We start from the raw sequence: 15,504 nt of genomic DNA, 5'->3' as shown, positions 1-15,504 counted from the left end.
ACCTGAGAGCTGATGCCATTCCCATCAAACAGGCCAAGGCTTCCAGAGACATTGCTAGCGAGGTACAGTCTGCTCGTGGTGTGGTTGCTCTGTCTGTCTCTTCTGTGTCTAGTTCAGCAGATCCCTGTTCACCTACAAGCGATGTAATGTTTTGTTGCACTAGTGTTAATTTAAATCCTATTGTGAGCACTTCTTTCTTCCCACAGCTTGAATCTGCCTATTGGCAATTGCTCTGTGAGTAAGAGGACATGCGATTTGTTTGTGAGATTGCTCAGAGTGCTGGGTAACAAAGTATGAATTTACAGACTTAAAGCAACAATTTAAATTAGCCCTTGATTAGGGCAAGGGCTGCGGTTTTGTTTGCTGCTGAATATGAGCAGCTCCTGTAGTCACCACTATCAAATAATTTCTCTGTAAAGATATGAAATGTGTCTGCTGCTCAGAGTGGTCTCACAGAGCACACAGGTGTCTGCTTCAGTGTCATATTTCCTTGTTTACGAATATTAAAGAAAGCGGGAGATATTTTTTAAAAATTGGTAGTGATTTGGAGAATGACTTATTCTAGGTCCTAATGGCCTGATTCTTGAGTGCAGCAAAGCTTTATCTGTGCTGAGGCATAACCTCTGGGAAATGGATCAAAGGGCTGAGAGCTGGGGCACCTGAAAGCCTTTTTCTCGTTAGTCACGTTGAGGTGAGTGATGTGTGTCTGCTGACGCCATTTCTGCCTTTGTAGTACAAGTACAAAGAAACACACGAGAAGCAGAAAGGCCACTACATCGGGTGCCGCAGTGCCCAGGAGGATCCCAAGCTGGCGTGGGCGGCGCGTGCCATGGTGCTGCAGAACGACCGCATCTACAGGAAGGCGTACCACGACTCCAAGGCCCAGGTCCACATCCCGGTGGATGCCATGTCGGTGCAGGCGGCCAAGGAGTGCCAGACGCTGGTCAGCGACGTGGATTATCGCCACTACCTGCACCAGTGGACCTGCCTGCCTGACCAGAATGACGTGATCCACGCGAGGAAGGCCTACGACCTACAGAGTGATGTGAGTATGTGTAGAGATAAGGCCTTTCCTGCTGTTGCTATTTAACATAGTGTGGTCTTATTGTGATCGTTTGATACTACATAGTCGCTAAGGATTTATCTTTAGACTGTTTCTTGTGTTTTACATGTTACTGCTATTTCTTGCTCTTTTTCATCCTTCACAAATTATTTGTATTACCTCTAATTTTTTTGAAATCTTTTGTTGGTATCTGCTGTGTTACATATGCTCTTGGCTTATTGTGATTTGGGGAAGGTGAAGTATTTTTTTCTCTTAATCTGCTGGCATTTATAACAACTATGTGCTACTTCGCACTTAGGTGGCTTTTATTAGTCATGTTAATCTCAGTTGACTTGGAAATCTATTTAATTGCAAGAGAACTATATAAGATAGCAGGTGAGATGTATTAGTGGCTGATTTCAAAGCTGGAGGAGTCAGTGCAGCTGATTTCCTGACTTCACTTTGCTGTCTATTAGTTAACATTACTCTTCCTCTATTTCCATTATGAGCTTTGGAGGTGAGATTCATCTTTTCTTGCTTAGGGATTTGCTCAATTAAAACTTAAATAATGTTGCCTCATTCTACTTCAGGTTGTATGACAACTAGCTCTAGTCCTAGTTATCTCTATAACTTTTTGTTATCCTTCTTTTTGTTAGATTTCTTGACGGGCAGCTTGGTTATTTGTTTGGACTTGTAAATTGTTGAAGTGTCTAGAGAAATAAGTGCTCTGGGGGAGACAGGAAAACTCTTCTAAGATATTAATACATATAATTGTTAATGGCAGTTCTGTTCAGTTGTTTCCCCTCTATTTAACTTCACCAAGTTTAGAATGTATTGTTTAAGACATAAACTGCTTACACTCTGGGAACCAAGTTTTATTTTACTTGTGACTTTGTATATAAAAAGGATGAATCTAGCTCTAGTTGATTTGACATTTTCTAAAACATATACTGTTTTGTGTAGTTGAAAATAATCAAACCAGTATTTTTAAACACAATTTTTCCTTTTTCTGACCATGTCTGATTTAGGCTGTCTATAAGTCAGACCTAGAATGGCTCCGTGGAATTGGCTGGTTGCCTAATGACTCTCCGGATGTGAAGAGGGTGAAGCATGCCCAGGAGCTCCTGAGTGATAATGTGTATCGCACACCTATTGAAAGCCTCAAATACACCAGTGTTACTGATTCTCCGGATGTTGTTCTAGCGAAAGTGAACGCCGAGCAAGTCAGCATTGTACGTGACAATGTTCTTAAAGTTGTTTCGAGGCTATAAACAGTTAAGGAGAAATCTCACTGCTAAAATATGAAATTGATCAGTGGTATTTTAAGTCGTCTAATGTTTTTCTAGACATTTTTTTTTTTTATAGATGATAATTCAGGAAAGATTGATGGGATTTTATGTTATTGGCAAGTGAAATTCCATAATTATAATACTATAAAATGAACTGTTTTAACAGCCAAAATACAAAGAAGCCTGGGAAAAGGACAAGATTATGATCCATATTACACCAGACACACCTGAAATCAACCTAGCCAAGAGTAATGCTGTTAATTATAGCCAGGTATGCTTATCATTCTAGTTTCTACGTTTATATAAATTAGTATGTGTATCCTGTGAATTTTAACATTCTAATATGTTACTTACAAGTTGAAGATTATCACAGGTATCTCCTTGAGGTCTGCCCTCATACTGCACTTTAGTGCCTTGCAACATTCCCTTCCCTCTGCTGAGTATTCTTGAAGTATTCAGACATTTCAAAATAAATGTTTGCATACGGCTGTTTAAAAATTATTAATAATTTGCACCATGGAGATAGTATTTTGCTAAAGTGGATGAGAGCCCAAGGCATGTAAATATATTCTAAACTTTTACAAACACTCTTCTATGCAGTATAGGTTGCAAAACTGGTGTTGCAGTTACGGCACATGTTTGAAAAGCAGTAAGATTTGGAGCAGTATTTATGGCCAGGAACAGAAGCAATGCACAAAAAATGATCACGGTGTTTCAACAAACAAATGACAGTAAACTATGTTTTTCTTTAATGGCAAATGTTAGAGTATTTAATGTATGTGTGACATTTTACTGTCTTTTCAGAAAATGTATAAAGACGCTTGGGATGAGTTGAAGACAAGTTATGATTTGAGAGCAGATGCAATCCCAATCAAGGCAGCCAAAGCTTCTAGAGAAATTGCTAGTGATGTAAGTGCCAAAAGAGACATCGAGCTCTTTGTATGCTTTTGAGAGCTATTTCATGATAACTGTTAGTAACGGTGATCTTTGCTCTTTACCCAGTATAAATACAAACTGGAACACGAGAAGCAGAAAGGACATTACGTTGGTGTTCCAAATGCAAAAGCAGATACAAAAATGAATTTTGCCCTGGGCATAGGCAAAGTTCAGAGTGAACTGGAATACAAGAAACACTTTGCCAAATGGAAGACGCAGTGCCACCTACCAGTAGACATGCTGTCTGTCCTGGCAGCTAAACATGGGCAGTCTTTGGTCAGTGATGTTGACTACCGTCACTACTTGCATCAGTGGATCTGTCTCCCGGATCAGAATGATGTCATACAGGCTAGGAAAGCCTACGATCTTCAGAGTGATGTAAGTTATCATGAAAACTGAGCTTAAGTTCTTACTGTGTTGTCTCTTCCTAGTCTGCTTCAGCTCTAAGTAGTGGGAATCTCCTGAATTCAGTAAATAGGCTTTGCTGTTTATTAGGGACACAAACTATATGTCTCTGTTGTATATTACCAAGTTTGAAGTGTGATAAATTCAGATATAGTGCTCATGTTGGAATTGCTGCTCTCCTTTTAACCAGGGGAAGTAAGTGCCATCATTTATGAATCTTGCTGGATTATACAGGGAGCTGTAGCTAACAGCATGCACCCTATTTTGTTTTCCCAGGCTATTTACAAATCTGATTTAGAATGGCTCCGGGGAATTGGATGGTTGCCAAATGATTCAGTTGGAATCAACCATGTCAAACACGCTGGAGATCTCTTGAATGAGGTAACAAAACATTTTTCAATACTCAAATCTTCTTAAGGGTATTTGTGATTTAAAGTGGTGTTATTGGTTAAATACATCAATATTTAAAAAAAATAATGAAGGGTATTTCCATTTTGTATGAAGAGTTTTTCTTTCCATGTAAACTTTCTTGTCTATGTGTTCAGAATTACTGTGTTAGCTATAAAATATTCCAGTATAATCTGACTGTTCATCTTTTCTCTTGTACAGAGAAAGTACCGTACAAAAGCCGAAACTCTTCCATTTACTCCAGTGGCAGACAGAGTTGATTATATCACAGTAAAGAACAGTGGTGAAATTCTTAGTGATGTAAGTTTGCTAGCTTGTTTGTGGGCTAATAACTTGGTCTGTATATTCACATAGTAGGATTTTATCTTTAAAAGGATATTTATATTTAAAAAATGCAAAAGAATTGTTGATCACTCTCTGGGAATTCTGTGAATGTATGACAGAAAGATGGACAGGACTTCACTAGCTCACCTCCATCACTTATGAGGGAAGAAGCTGCTCAAGCAGAATAACACCTTTCCTAGACATGTGAAAAGCCAGTGCTAGTTCTGCAACCAGTCCCTGCTTTCAGTCTTGGCTAATGTCACTGGTGATCATTGACAACATGAACATAAATAGCCACTTGCACTCTGGCAGCCTTAATGGTTAATCCTCTCCCTTATGCCAGTATGTGTTTACACTTTCTAGTTAACTGCTGTGTAACAATAAACACGGGAAAAACTGGTGTGCTGTCAGCTTGCCATTCTTTATATGTTTTTGAACACTAGTCTGTGAGGAGCTGGTCCGTGCACACGAAATGACACGATCCCCTCTCAGTTCCTGAATTTCTGTTTCAATTTTGCTATATGCTTCTGTTAGTGAACAGGCCAAGCTCAAGCATTAACTCAAACACTGGTAAAAGGTTGGTGATAACAATAGGGCTGGATTGGATGGTGTACTGCCGTGCAACCACAGACACGTGTTTGGGCATGTCCTGTGCTTAGGAATGTGGCTGAGTGTGGGTATCTGTGGTTGAGAGATGCTAGCATGCTGCATTCACATAGAGATCATGCTGAGTGAAGATATTTGCTCTTAAAAACCTTAAAATCTATTGCCCTGCTTCAGACACTTTTTGCTCAGCTATTGGCAGTACATCCCTGTAGACCAAACAAGTAGCATAACTGACTTCTGAAGATCCTTCCCTGTCCATCCAGCTGCCTTGGAACAAGTTTTCAAAATTTTCTCTGAGAAATTTTGTAATTTCTTGTCTTGTATAATTTCCTTTTCAAAACAATACCCATTTGGATGTATATTTAATGTGTCAAGTCTAATAGCCTTGCCAATTCAGAGTTTTATCCATTATTTCATGCATAAAATATGGGTCTTAGTATTATGCTTTCCCAATTTTGTGATGATGCTGCAAGGCAGTCGTTTCTTTCTCTGTTCTAGATTAAATACCATAAAGCATGGAATGAGATCAAGTCAAATTACACTCTAACAGATACACCTCAACTAGATATGGCTCGAGAGGCAGCCAGAATTCTTAATCAGGTACGTGACCTCTCCTTGACAGTTTCTGCTTTCAAGTCTTTCAAGGAATTCAGAAAACTTGCCTGAAGAACATCATAAAGGAAGGATTTGTTTTCCTTATACTTTAATATAGGTTACAAATAGATGGTGATAATTACCATGATAGTAGTGTTGAATTCCTCCTCACTTTTATTTTCCACAGAATTTATACAAGGAGAGTTGGGAGAAAGAAAAAGCCACTGGTTACCTCTTACCTCCTGACACTGTGCAGATCTGTCATGCCAAACGCTCAAATGATGTCCAGAGTGAGGTAAGAATTTTTCTCATTAGGAAGGCAAGTGCTTGGAAGCCTAGAAATGTTAAAGGCCTCGCAAATTCAACAACAGGCATAGAAAGCTTTTCATTAGGGGTAACATCCAGACGACTTTTCATGACCCATGGAGTCCACTGTCCTACAAACAATTCTGACATCCTTGTTATTATGGGGTTTACAGATATCAGTGCTGACGGGTCAGATTCTCCTTTCCACCTTCATTTTCTCCAGAACCAGTCCTTTCAAAATCAACTAAGGTGGACTTCTGTATTTTATAAATGTTAAAGAATTGAAATGATATTATGATTATAATATATAGCCCTGATTTCACTTTTTGGCATATTATGGAGCCTTTGTAAGACTGTAAGATGGTATGCACATTACATTTTAAACTTTTGCATAATGGATATTGAAATTATTACATGACCCTTAGTGTGAATATGTATTTTATCAAAACAATGTGGTGCAAATACCTTAACTAAGCATCCACTCTTCAGACAGTCTCAAATAATTTGTTACAAAAATCAGTTACAAAAGTGAGGCTAAATGCACTTACTAGGAAACTTTTTCTAACAGGGCTTTCTTCTTGTGTAGTAAAATTTTACCATTTTAGTGAAAAATGGTAGCATATTAGTCTAGAAAATTATATTTTCTGAAACAGAAGGACTGTACAAAGTAGCATGGCTGTTTGTGTCATATTATCTGGTCATGTACTGAAGACCTAAGACTACAGTTGACAACTCCCTGTCTCATCTGTTCTTTGTGTTAACAAAACCATAGCTGTTCACAGGTTAAAAACAGCAGATCTAATCAGTGTTGATTTTATATGTATTTCTCCCCTCTTCCATCAGCTAAAATACAAAGCTGAATATGTCAAACAAAGAGGTCACTATGTTGGAGTTGCCAGTATGAGAGATGATCCAAAACTGGTGTGGTTCGAGCATGCAGGCGAGATCCAGAATGACAGATTGTACAAATCCGACTATCACAAAACCAAGTCCAAAATTCACATCCCTCCGGACATGGTGTCAGTTGTAGCAGCAAAGGAATGTCAGACTCTGGTCAGTGACGTCGACTACCGCCAGCACCTGCATGAATGGACATGCCATCCTGACCAGAATGACTGCATCCAGGCAAGGAAGGCCTACGATCTGCAAAGTGATGTAAGTGATAGGACATACATCCTGTGGAATTTCAGTTTAGTTTGCTTTAAATATATTGTCCATACTACGTAAAACTGAAAAATGCCATCCCAAATTAAATATCTTCTTTCCTTTTTTATTTTCTTTTATGATTTAGAATATTTATAAATCTGATTTGGAATGGCTTCGTGGCTGTGGTTGGATTCCTCTGGATTCAGTGGAACATAAGAAAGTTAAGAATGCCCAAGAACTGATAAATAAGGTAAGAGATCATATTTTAGCAGTTAAGCAATTAGCTTTTCTTTCTCATGCACAGTGCTTAAGAAAATATTCCCTCCCTTTGCAGAGAGCATACACCAAAGAAGCCCTTGATAACTTTTCCAATTACACCAGTGTGGTTGACACTCCTGACATCGTTTTGGCAAAGATTAACTCTGTCAATCAGAGTGATGTATGTACTTTTTAAAAATCAAACCTCTTTTTACTAGAGTTAGTACATGACTTAATTGCTTTTGCTAAACCATTCTATGTTTAGCCTTGTGTGTGTGTGTGTGCATATGCACGCTTCATTAATAGTAGAGTTTTACTGGGATAAATTAGTAAGAATTGATATAAATGAGCAACGCAATATTGCTATCCAAAATAATTTTGCATTTTTCTTTTAAAGTATACAGCATGTCCTTTATTTAGAGTTTACACAGATTTTGCTTATAGTAGTTTAAAACTGAGTCCTGTTCTTGGTGAACAGCTGTTCTGTAGTGCTAGTGGAGTTTCTGGTGTTGCTACTAACCTGTATTTGCTGTTCAGTAGGTTTAATTTCACTAGAATACTGTGTGGATTTTGTGGTGTCACGTACTGATGACAGTTGCCTCTGTACTGTAGTGGTTGGGATGTGCTACACAACATTACTGCAGATAAGATAACATAAAAGAAGAAGAACGTCTGCTTCTAATAGATGGAGTAGTTGGGATGATTTATTTCTCCTGTGGAATTAACATTGTGCTTGTTTTCTTTTATAGCTAAAATACAAAGAAACATTTAACCTTGAGAAAGGCATTTTTATTGGGTCTGATGATACTCCTGCGCTGAACCATGCCAAAGACATGTCCTTACTGTACAGTGATGTAAGATTTGATAAAATCTAACTCAGCTTTTATTTGTTTGTTTTGAAACCAAAAGAATGTGGAGTGAACTTCAGAAAACTATTCTATTTCTGGTTTTGTCATTAGTCTACTGGGTGGCACTGGGCAAGTTATTTAAGTTCTTTTTACTTTGTTTTTTTCCCAGTTTGGATCATTGGGCTAAGGGTAATTTCTTTCCTTATTGAACTGATCTTAAAGCACTGCTGTGTGGTGTCTGGAAGTAGTAATAGTAGTAGTAGAGTTTGTGTGACAAAAAACAATTTATAGTTCCATCCAGTAATATCTGCCTAGATTACTGATAAAATTTACACTTATTTTTTATGAGAGAGGAAAATTGTAGATGATTTACATTATGAAGCACTTACTTTCGAGTAATCTCACTAATTCTAATGGGAAATCTCTGTTTTTTGAAAATGTGACTACTCATTCGTATTAGTAAGTGCTTCATAATTTAGTCTGAAGGTAAATGTATTTTATATTTGAGAAAATATGTTAGAAAAGTGTACTGACACAGTTAATGCTCTTATAATAAACAGTAGTATTACTTGAAGACTTTCGACAATTTTGAACATGTATCTATGAAATTATCCATGTCCATTCTATACTGCACTTCTAATCCACGGTTCATATCTACATTTTTGATATTTTTATTACTCTTCTGGGAGAGAAACGTTGAATTCCAAATATATTAAAGAAAGCAGAGATCAGCTCAAATTTGTGCTCAGGTACCTTCCTGAGTTGGAACACTTACTCTGCCTTACACTGAATGAGTGTTCCAGATGAACATTCTGCATTTACTTTATCGGGGCATTTTAGGGAATAAGGAACTACTCTATAAAAGTAGTCACGTTCCATATAAATGGCAGAGTCAGATTTCTTGGGAAATATAATGGATGTTTAATCAAAACCTGTATGTGTTTTGTTTGTCTAGAAACTTTATAAAAAAGCTTGGGAAGTTAGCAAGCCCATTGGGTATACTTTGGATGAGAAATATATTCCAGTTGTCAGAGCGAAGCGTGCAAACTACATAAATAGTGAGGTTAGTATGAATTTTCCATTCTTTCTCTTTTTCCTCCCCCTACATGTGGTTAGAGTGAACTTTAAAATTTCCACATGAATATTTTACAGCTTAAATACAAGGAAATATATGAGAAGCTGAAAGGCCATTACCTGGCTGGGAAGGACATTGGTGATTTCCCCAGCGTTGTTCATTCGCTGGCATTCCAGAAAATACGGAGCGCGGTAAGGAATTAGTCTTGCTGTACTATTTTCCATTTTGTGTTGTGTTGTGTTGTTGTGTCTCCTGAATAGTTATTTTGTACATGGTGTGAGTAATTGAACTTGAAATGATTTAGGAGGTTGAGAAGGGATTTGTTTAAATATTAGACATATTACAACAGGGAAAAAAAACCCCTTTTTTTCTATTTCAGTTTAAGAATCTGAGCAGTTAGAAATACTACATGACTTGGAATTCGTCTGTTTTACCAAAAAAAAAAAAAAGTGTTAATTTTCAATTGAAATAGAAATTAAAAAACTGGAAAAGTAAATGCACACTTGATGTTTTATTATCACCACTGCATGTATAGCATGTCAGGCAGGGCATAAAGTTACTACAATCCCAAATATTCTGTCTTCGTTCAGATGGAGTTTTAACTGGATGAAAAACGGGTTTGTAGCACGTGACTTTTTTTTTATCTTGAAGTCTTGTTAATTTTCTCACCAGCTGTTAAATCTAGAACCTCATCAGAATAAATGGTGATCAGTATTAAATTAAGATTTCATCCTATTGACTCCCATTGGAATTGAGCTACTAAATCCATCAAGCATGCCTCAGATTACATTGTAACCTGTAGCCTGTTAGAGTCACAATTATGCAGAAAAACACGGTATGGTCTTCTCACCTTTTCCCCAATCTTTCCGGTTTAGTTGGCATACAGGAAGAATTATGAAGACACCAAAGCAAATGTCCATATTCCAAGTGACATGATGAATCACGTGCTAGCCAAGAAGTGCCAGTATATCCTCAGTGATCTTGAATACCGGATTTACCTCCATCAGTGGAATTGTTCCCCCGAAGAAAATGATGTTATTCAAGCCAGAAAAGCCCAGGAAATTTTGAGTGATGTATGTGTTTCATTTATTTGTTTGACGTTTTAGTAGCCTTTCATGTATTTTTTTCAAGGTTTTTAAATATAAAATAGTTTCAAAAATCTTCATAGTATTTAAATATGAAATTAATAACCATGGGTTTAGACTGCTTAGTAGCATAGCACCGAAAATTACATGTTAACATTATTCTTTGGGATGTTTTTCTGGTCTGGTTATCATTATTCATTTGTAAATTAGAAAAATTTTGTTAACTTTTATGTAACCTTCCCAAAGGTCACTGCTGTCATCACTTAATCTCTCTCTGACTGGATGGGACTATAGCAAGCTTGCCATCTGGTCCATGCAGAGGGAGGGGGATGTACCATGGTACAGTCCGAACGTTGCTGCACTGCAGCGATCGTTTACGTATTGTAATTGGGAGTGTCGTAATTTGCACAGGAGCCAGGACAGCACCCACATGGGGTGGAACAGGTCTGGAAAAGACTTCTCTTTGTTCATTTGGGGTTGTGTCAGTCCACAGAGTCTGAGATGAGTGACTGGCACACCAAACCACAACACCTTGTTCACCTTACATAGTCAACAGTATCTCAGCTTGGGCCAGCCAATCTTCCTGATAAAATTTGCTGATATGTTAATTGCCTGGCATATTACTGTGTTGTATTAATTGGTTTAGTTTCCCTTGCAAATCCTGTGGGTAAAAATTATTCAGTCAAGCTGTGAGATGGGCGACTTCTCTGTGCTGACATTTAAATTTCCAAATAGATGGGAGTTACTGAATTAGCCTGGTTCAGATTCAGAGGGAACCTTCTGCACTGAGTTTGCACAAGTGGAAGATCCTGAATAGAGAGATGAAACAAATACTACTCTCTTCAAGCAGAGGGCAAACTTCTTCCTAACTTATTAGTCTGTTTACTTTCATATAGGTGGTGTATAAAGACGACTTAAATTGGCTGAAGGGAATTGGATGTTATGTCTGGGATACTCCACAAATCCTGCATGCGAAAAAATCCTATGACCTTCAGAGCCAAGTAAGTATGTTTTCCTCAAATAATTAAATATTTGTATTTTTTTTCCTTCTATCTATGATTCACTGGAACTCACATCTGTCCTAGTCCAGAGCAGAATGGATTCCTATTAAATCAGAAATAATTTGTTCAAACCATTATAATACACTCTTTCAATAGAGACATCATCACTTTTGTTATGGAAGGAGCCAAAAACTTAAGAGAATGGAAGGACAGCAGATTTGTGTTTTTTAACAGTGAGAAGATAACATCTTGTCTTTCTCTATGCCACCCTGTGCACAAGATACCTCAGTGAGACATTTATGTTGGGAAAATAGTGTCTCTTGCCTTGCTGATTGTACTCTTAGCCTACTACATGCTATAAGTGATGTGCAATTTTCATTATTCCTTAGTTCATACTGGCTTATATATTATTTATTTTCTATGGCCTGTTACTTTTAAAGTTGGTCTTAACTGGGTCATAGTCCTGGGCTTCAGCTGTCCAGAACTGATTTTAAAGGAAGCTGGCAGGGAATTTCCTGGTCGTTTTCAGCATTAATATTTTGTTTTGTTTCCTTAGATAAAATATACAGCTGCAGGAAAAGAGAATCTTCAGAACTTTGGTGTTGTCACTGATACACCTCTCTATGTGACAGCAGTGCAGAGTGGCATAAATGCTAGTGATGTGAGTCTCCCCGCTTTTTCTACTTGGGCTTTTCCCTGTGCTCCCTCTGAGGATGGAAACAAGTTAACTAAATCTGTCTTTCATCTTACAGGTGAAATACAAGGAAGAATACCACAAAATTAAGGACCAGTATACAACTGTGACCGAAACAGTGGATTCTGAAAGAGTTCAAAATTTGAAACATCTCTTTAGCAATGTAAGTGTTTCTACGTTTTTTTTTTTTTATTTATTTTTTTTCTCTTAAGGTGCTACTATGGGATTTTTGTTTTGTTTGTTCAGTCTGTTTGAAGGTGAACATCAAAAATGGGTATGGACATCAAATATGGAGCCTGTCAAAGCCATGATAGCCCTCTACATTGCTTAAGTGTGGGGAAGATGCTGTATTTCAGGCAGAGGGCACATTTCTAACTATAGTTCCAGCCTTATCAAAACGCATGCATTAATAAATGGGTTCCCTGAAGAAAATTGCACCTAAACAAAATTAAGACCTTTTATGAGAATGAACTTGGTTAGAAAGCTTTTTTGTGTCACCCTTTATGTACACTGTCAGGACTAAACTGTTGTACAGCCTCTTGGAATTAAGTAATACTTACAGCATATAAATTGAAACATAAGGGCTTTTGATTTCTGTTTGTCGTTGGTTTTTACCCAGGAGAATTATTTTTCTACTCACAGAGACTTTCTGTTTCCCTGTAGAATATCTACAAGAAAGCCTGGGAAAAAGTGAAAGCTACTGGCTATATAATGCCCTCTGATGCCGTATCCCTAGCACGTGCAAAAGAACTGAAGCATAATGCTAGTATTGTAAGTAAATAAAATACTTCTTTTAATCAAATCATCAATTCTAGCAATTAAATCCTTCATCCCTTGCATATACAATAGGTACAAAAAAGGGTTTTTTAAAATTATCTTCTATTTTTAATTAGATATATATCTTGTAGACAATCAGTTTTCTGTGGTAATAATTTGGGTAACAGACAGTCCTTTGCTGCTTGTTTTCACAGAAAAAATGTCACATCTTACAGAAACTGTTTCTTGAAAATTTCTGGTTATGTTTTTTTGTTAGTCTAAATTGTGTAAGCATACAGGTCAGAAAAACACCAAATTACTTTAAAAAAAAATGCTTTACCAAGTATCAAAAAACATAATCTTTACTGAACCTGAGGCTTATGAGAAACCACTCTCCTCATGGATATCTTTCTTTATTGCTCCAGATCTTTCTTTTAAATTACTTACTTTACATCTATTTTAAAGTTTTCTAGTTAGCTGTTGTTATTTTTACAACATGATAGTTATGATGTGCTTTCTTCGCCATTTAAAATAAAGTAGAAAAACAAGATTCTCCTTTAAACTCTTTCTCTGCTTGTTGGACTCAACTCAAGATTTTGCTTACTGGTGATTTTTGTTCCAAAAATACAATTGACTCATTGGAGTCAGTTATTTGTTGCCTTTCTTTGCATCTGCTTAGGTAAAATACCGAGAAGAATATGACAAGTTTAAAGCACTGTACACACTGCCCAGAGGTGTTGAGGATGACCCCAATACAGCAAGGTGCCTTAGAGTTGGAAAGCTTAATATTGATGTAAGTGGTGTTTTCTGATGTGTGTTTTCCTGATAAAACCATAAGTATCTCAGAAGAGGCTGCTCAGAGAATCCACGTGCCTTCATTCAGATATCACACTTCCACATGCCTTTGGCAGTGTTCAGTATTTGCTAAATTCTATAATATACCTACGAATGTCTTTTCAAGCTTGCAACCTAACTGTTAAATTGCCTGCATAGCTAAATCTTTGCTGTAATATCTTTATGTATAAAATGAAGCCCTACATAGTCTACCTGCTTTAACACGTGTGTATAATGAAAATTTGACAAAACACGTTTTACCATCCTTGTTAAGGTTCTGCAAATTATTTTTAGAGCAGGCAAGATGTGAATTTTAGTCATAACTAAGGTGATTGCACTTTCCATGAAAATATCAATAGTTTTACTTCAAATTTATCAACACTGATCCTTCAGACTGTTTGTCAGCATTATTAATGTACTGCTTTCACTCTGCAGCGTCTGTACAGGGAAGTCTATGAAAAGAACAAAGCCAAAATCCACATTATTCCAGACATGGTAGACATAATTTCTGCTAAGGATGCACAGAAGAAAATCACTGAAATTGATTACCGCACGCATCTCCATGAATGGATCTGTCTGCCAGATCTTCAAATGAATGCCCACGTTCGAAAAGTCACAGATCAAGTCAGCGATGTAAGTTCACAAATCATCTGTTCGTGGCTCACCTTTAAAAAGATTCTTGCATTTAGTCTCTGTGAGCAGAAATGATTTCACAAAAATTTAGTTGGAGCACTCTGAAGTTACCCCTGGAATCCATTGCATTATGCAGTGCTGAACATCACCTGTATCATTTTTTCATAACACTTGGCAATTGTGTAGTTGAGATGTGGCTTAATGTGCACAATTCCATTGTAGGCACTGGGTCATAATATTAAAGCTTTAACCAGTTCAGCCATCCCTGTCTATAAATCATCCTTTATTATTTCATTGCATAAGGTGTGGAAACTTTGGAAGTTTGAGAAAATCCTGGTGGTGCAAGACATCTACGCACTTGCCTTGCATAGAGGCTGGTGATCTATCAGTAAATCATTGCCCAGTAGGATATGCAAGTAGTTATTTTTAATCCTTGACTTTTTTTATTTATGGGCCAAACTGAAGCAATGAAGAAAAATTATTTAAATTCCAAAAGGAATTGTTTTGATTTCCTCAAACCAAAAGAAGTCAAAATACTGGAAACCTTACTTGCCATCTTTTGATAGTTATGTTTCAGACTGATTTTAGTGATAAGGGGTTAGATCCTAGTGGAAGTCTTACAGATTGCTGCTTTGCTCTGATACCTTAGGTGATATACAAGGATGATCTTAACTGGCTGAAGGGCATTGGCTGCTTTGTTTGGGACACGCCTGAAATTCTCCATGCCAAACATGCCTACGATCTTCGCAGTGATGTGAGTGGTTACGCTGGGTTTACTTCTTAATTTTTTTTGCTAAAGATTTGTTATCTTTATTCCGGATAGATCCCAGAAAATATTGTATATCCTTCTCTACTGAAGTGTTGCTCATTAAATAACCGTATATCGTTACTTAAGCTTTGACGCTCCAGAAGTAGATGTTGTCAGGTTACATCCCACTCTGGAAAGCTTTAAGCATATGTTTAAATACTTGTCTTCTCAGAAAAGCACTTAAAATAGTAACTCTTTATTCAAAACCCTTGAAGTAAAGTAGAAATGATGCAAAAGTCATATTAAAAAATATTCTTTTGATGTTGATTTTAAGATTTTTCTCCTCTGAAGATCTTATGACAGATCCTTAGTTTGGGATTAAGCCATTAAAATGGGAGAATCACCATTGTGGTTTTTGAGAATGCATGTCCCTTGCTAAATCCTATATCAGAAGTATGTTAGATATTTATCATATGGTACATATGTCTATTCTGTGAATGACATTTCCTGATATTC

The 15,504-nt window shown here is 37.1% G+C and overlaps 1 protein-coding gene across 1 annotated transcript in view; it reads left to right on the top strand.

Moving 5' to 3' along the window:
• NEB (nebulin) overlaps nucleotides 1-15,504 on the top strand; it is a 112,202-nt gene that overhangs the window by 50,565 nt on the left and 46,133 nt on the right. Inside the window, exons 52-75 of the mRNA XM_026852536.1 lie at nucleotides 8-62; nucleotides 734-1,045; nucleotides 2,071-2,274; nucleotides 2,498-2,602; nucleotides 3,136-3,240; nucleotides 3,334-3,645; nucleotides 3,949-4,053; nucleotides 4,282-4,380; nucleotides 5,509-5,610; nucleotides 5,792-5,899; nucleotides 6,754-7,065; nucleotides 7,202-7,306; nucleotides 7,391-7,495; nucleotides 8,064-8,168; nucleotides 9,118-9,225; nucleotides 9,315-9,428; nucleotides 10,113-10,310; nucleotides 11,219-11,323; nucleotides 11,880-11,984; nucleotides 12,076-12,180; nucleotides 12,681-12,788; nucleotides 13,453-13,566; nucleotides 14,043-14,240; nucleotides 14,890-14,994. Of these exons, the coding sequence (XP_026708337.1) occupies nucleotides 8-62; nucleotides 734-1,045; nucleotides 2,071-2,274; nucleotides 2,498-2,602; nucleotides 3,136-3,240; nucleotides 3,334-3,645; nucleotides 3,949-4,053; nucleotides 4,282-4,380; nucleotides 5,509-5,610; nucleotides 5,792-5,899; nucleotides 6,754-7,065; nucleotides 7,202-7,306; nucleotides 7,391-7,495; nucleotides 8,064-8,168; nucleotides 9,118-9,225; nucleotides 9,315-9,428; nucleotides 10,113-10,310; nucleotides 11,219-11,323; nucleotides 11,880-11,984; nucleotides 12,076-12,180; nucleotides 12,681-12,788; nucleotides 13,453-13,566; nucleotides 14,043-14,240; nucleotides 14,890-14,994 (3,394 nt within the window). The remainder of the gene's footprint in view (nucleotides 1-7; nucleotides 63-733; nucleotides 1,046-2,070; nucleotides 2,275-2,497; nucleotides 2,603-3,135; nucleotides 3,241-3,333; nucleotides 3,646-3,948; nucleotides 4,054-4,281; nucleotides 4,381-5,508; nucleotides 5,611-5,791; nucleotides 5,900-6,753; nucleotides 7,066-7,201; nucleotides 7,307-7,390; nucleotides 7,496-8,063; nucleotides 8,169-9,117; nucleotides 9,226-9,314; nucleotides 9,429-10,112; nucleotides 10,311-11,218; nucleotides 11,324-11,879; nucleotides 11,985-12,075; nucleotides 12,181-12,680; nucleotides 12,789-13,452; nucleotides 13,567-14,042; nucleotides 14,241-14,889; nucleotides 14,995-15,504) is intronic.

Source organism: Athene cunicularia (assembly GCF_003259725.1).
Source record: "Athene cunicularia isolate RWA chromosome 7 unlocalized genomic scaffold, athCun1 chr7_part1, whole genome shotgun sequence".
Taxonomy (NCBI): Eukaryota; Metazoa; Chordata; class Aves; order Strigiformes; family Strigidae; genus Athene; species Athene cunicularia.
This window is presented reverse-complemented; position numbering and strand designations above follow the sequence as displayed.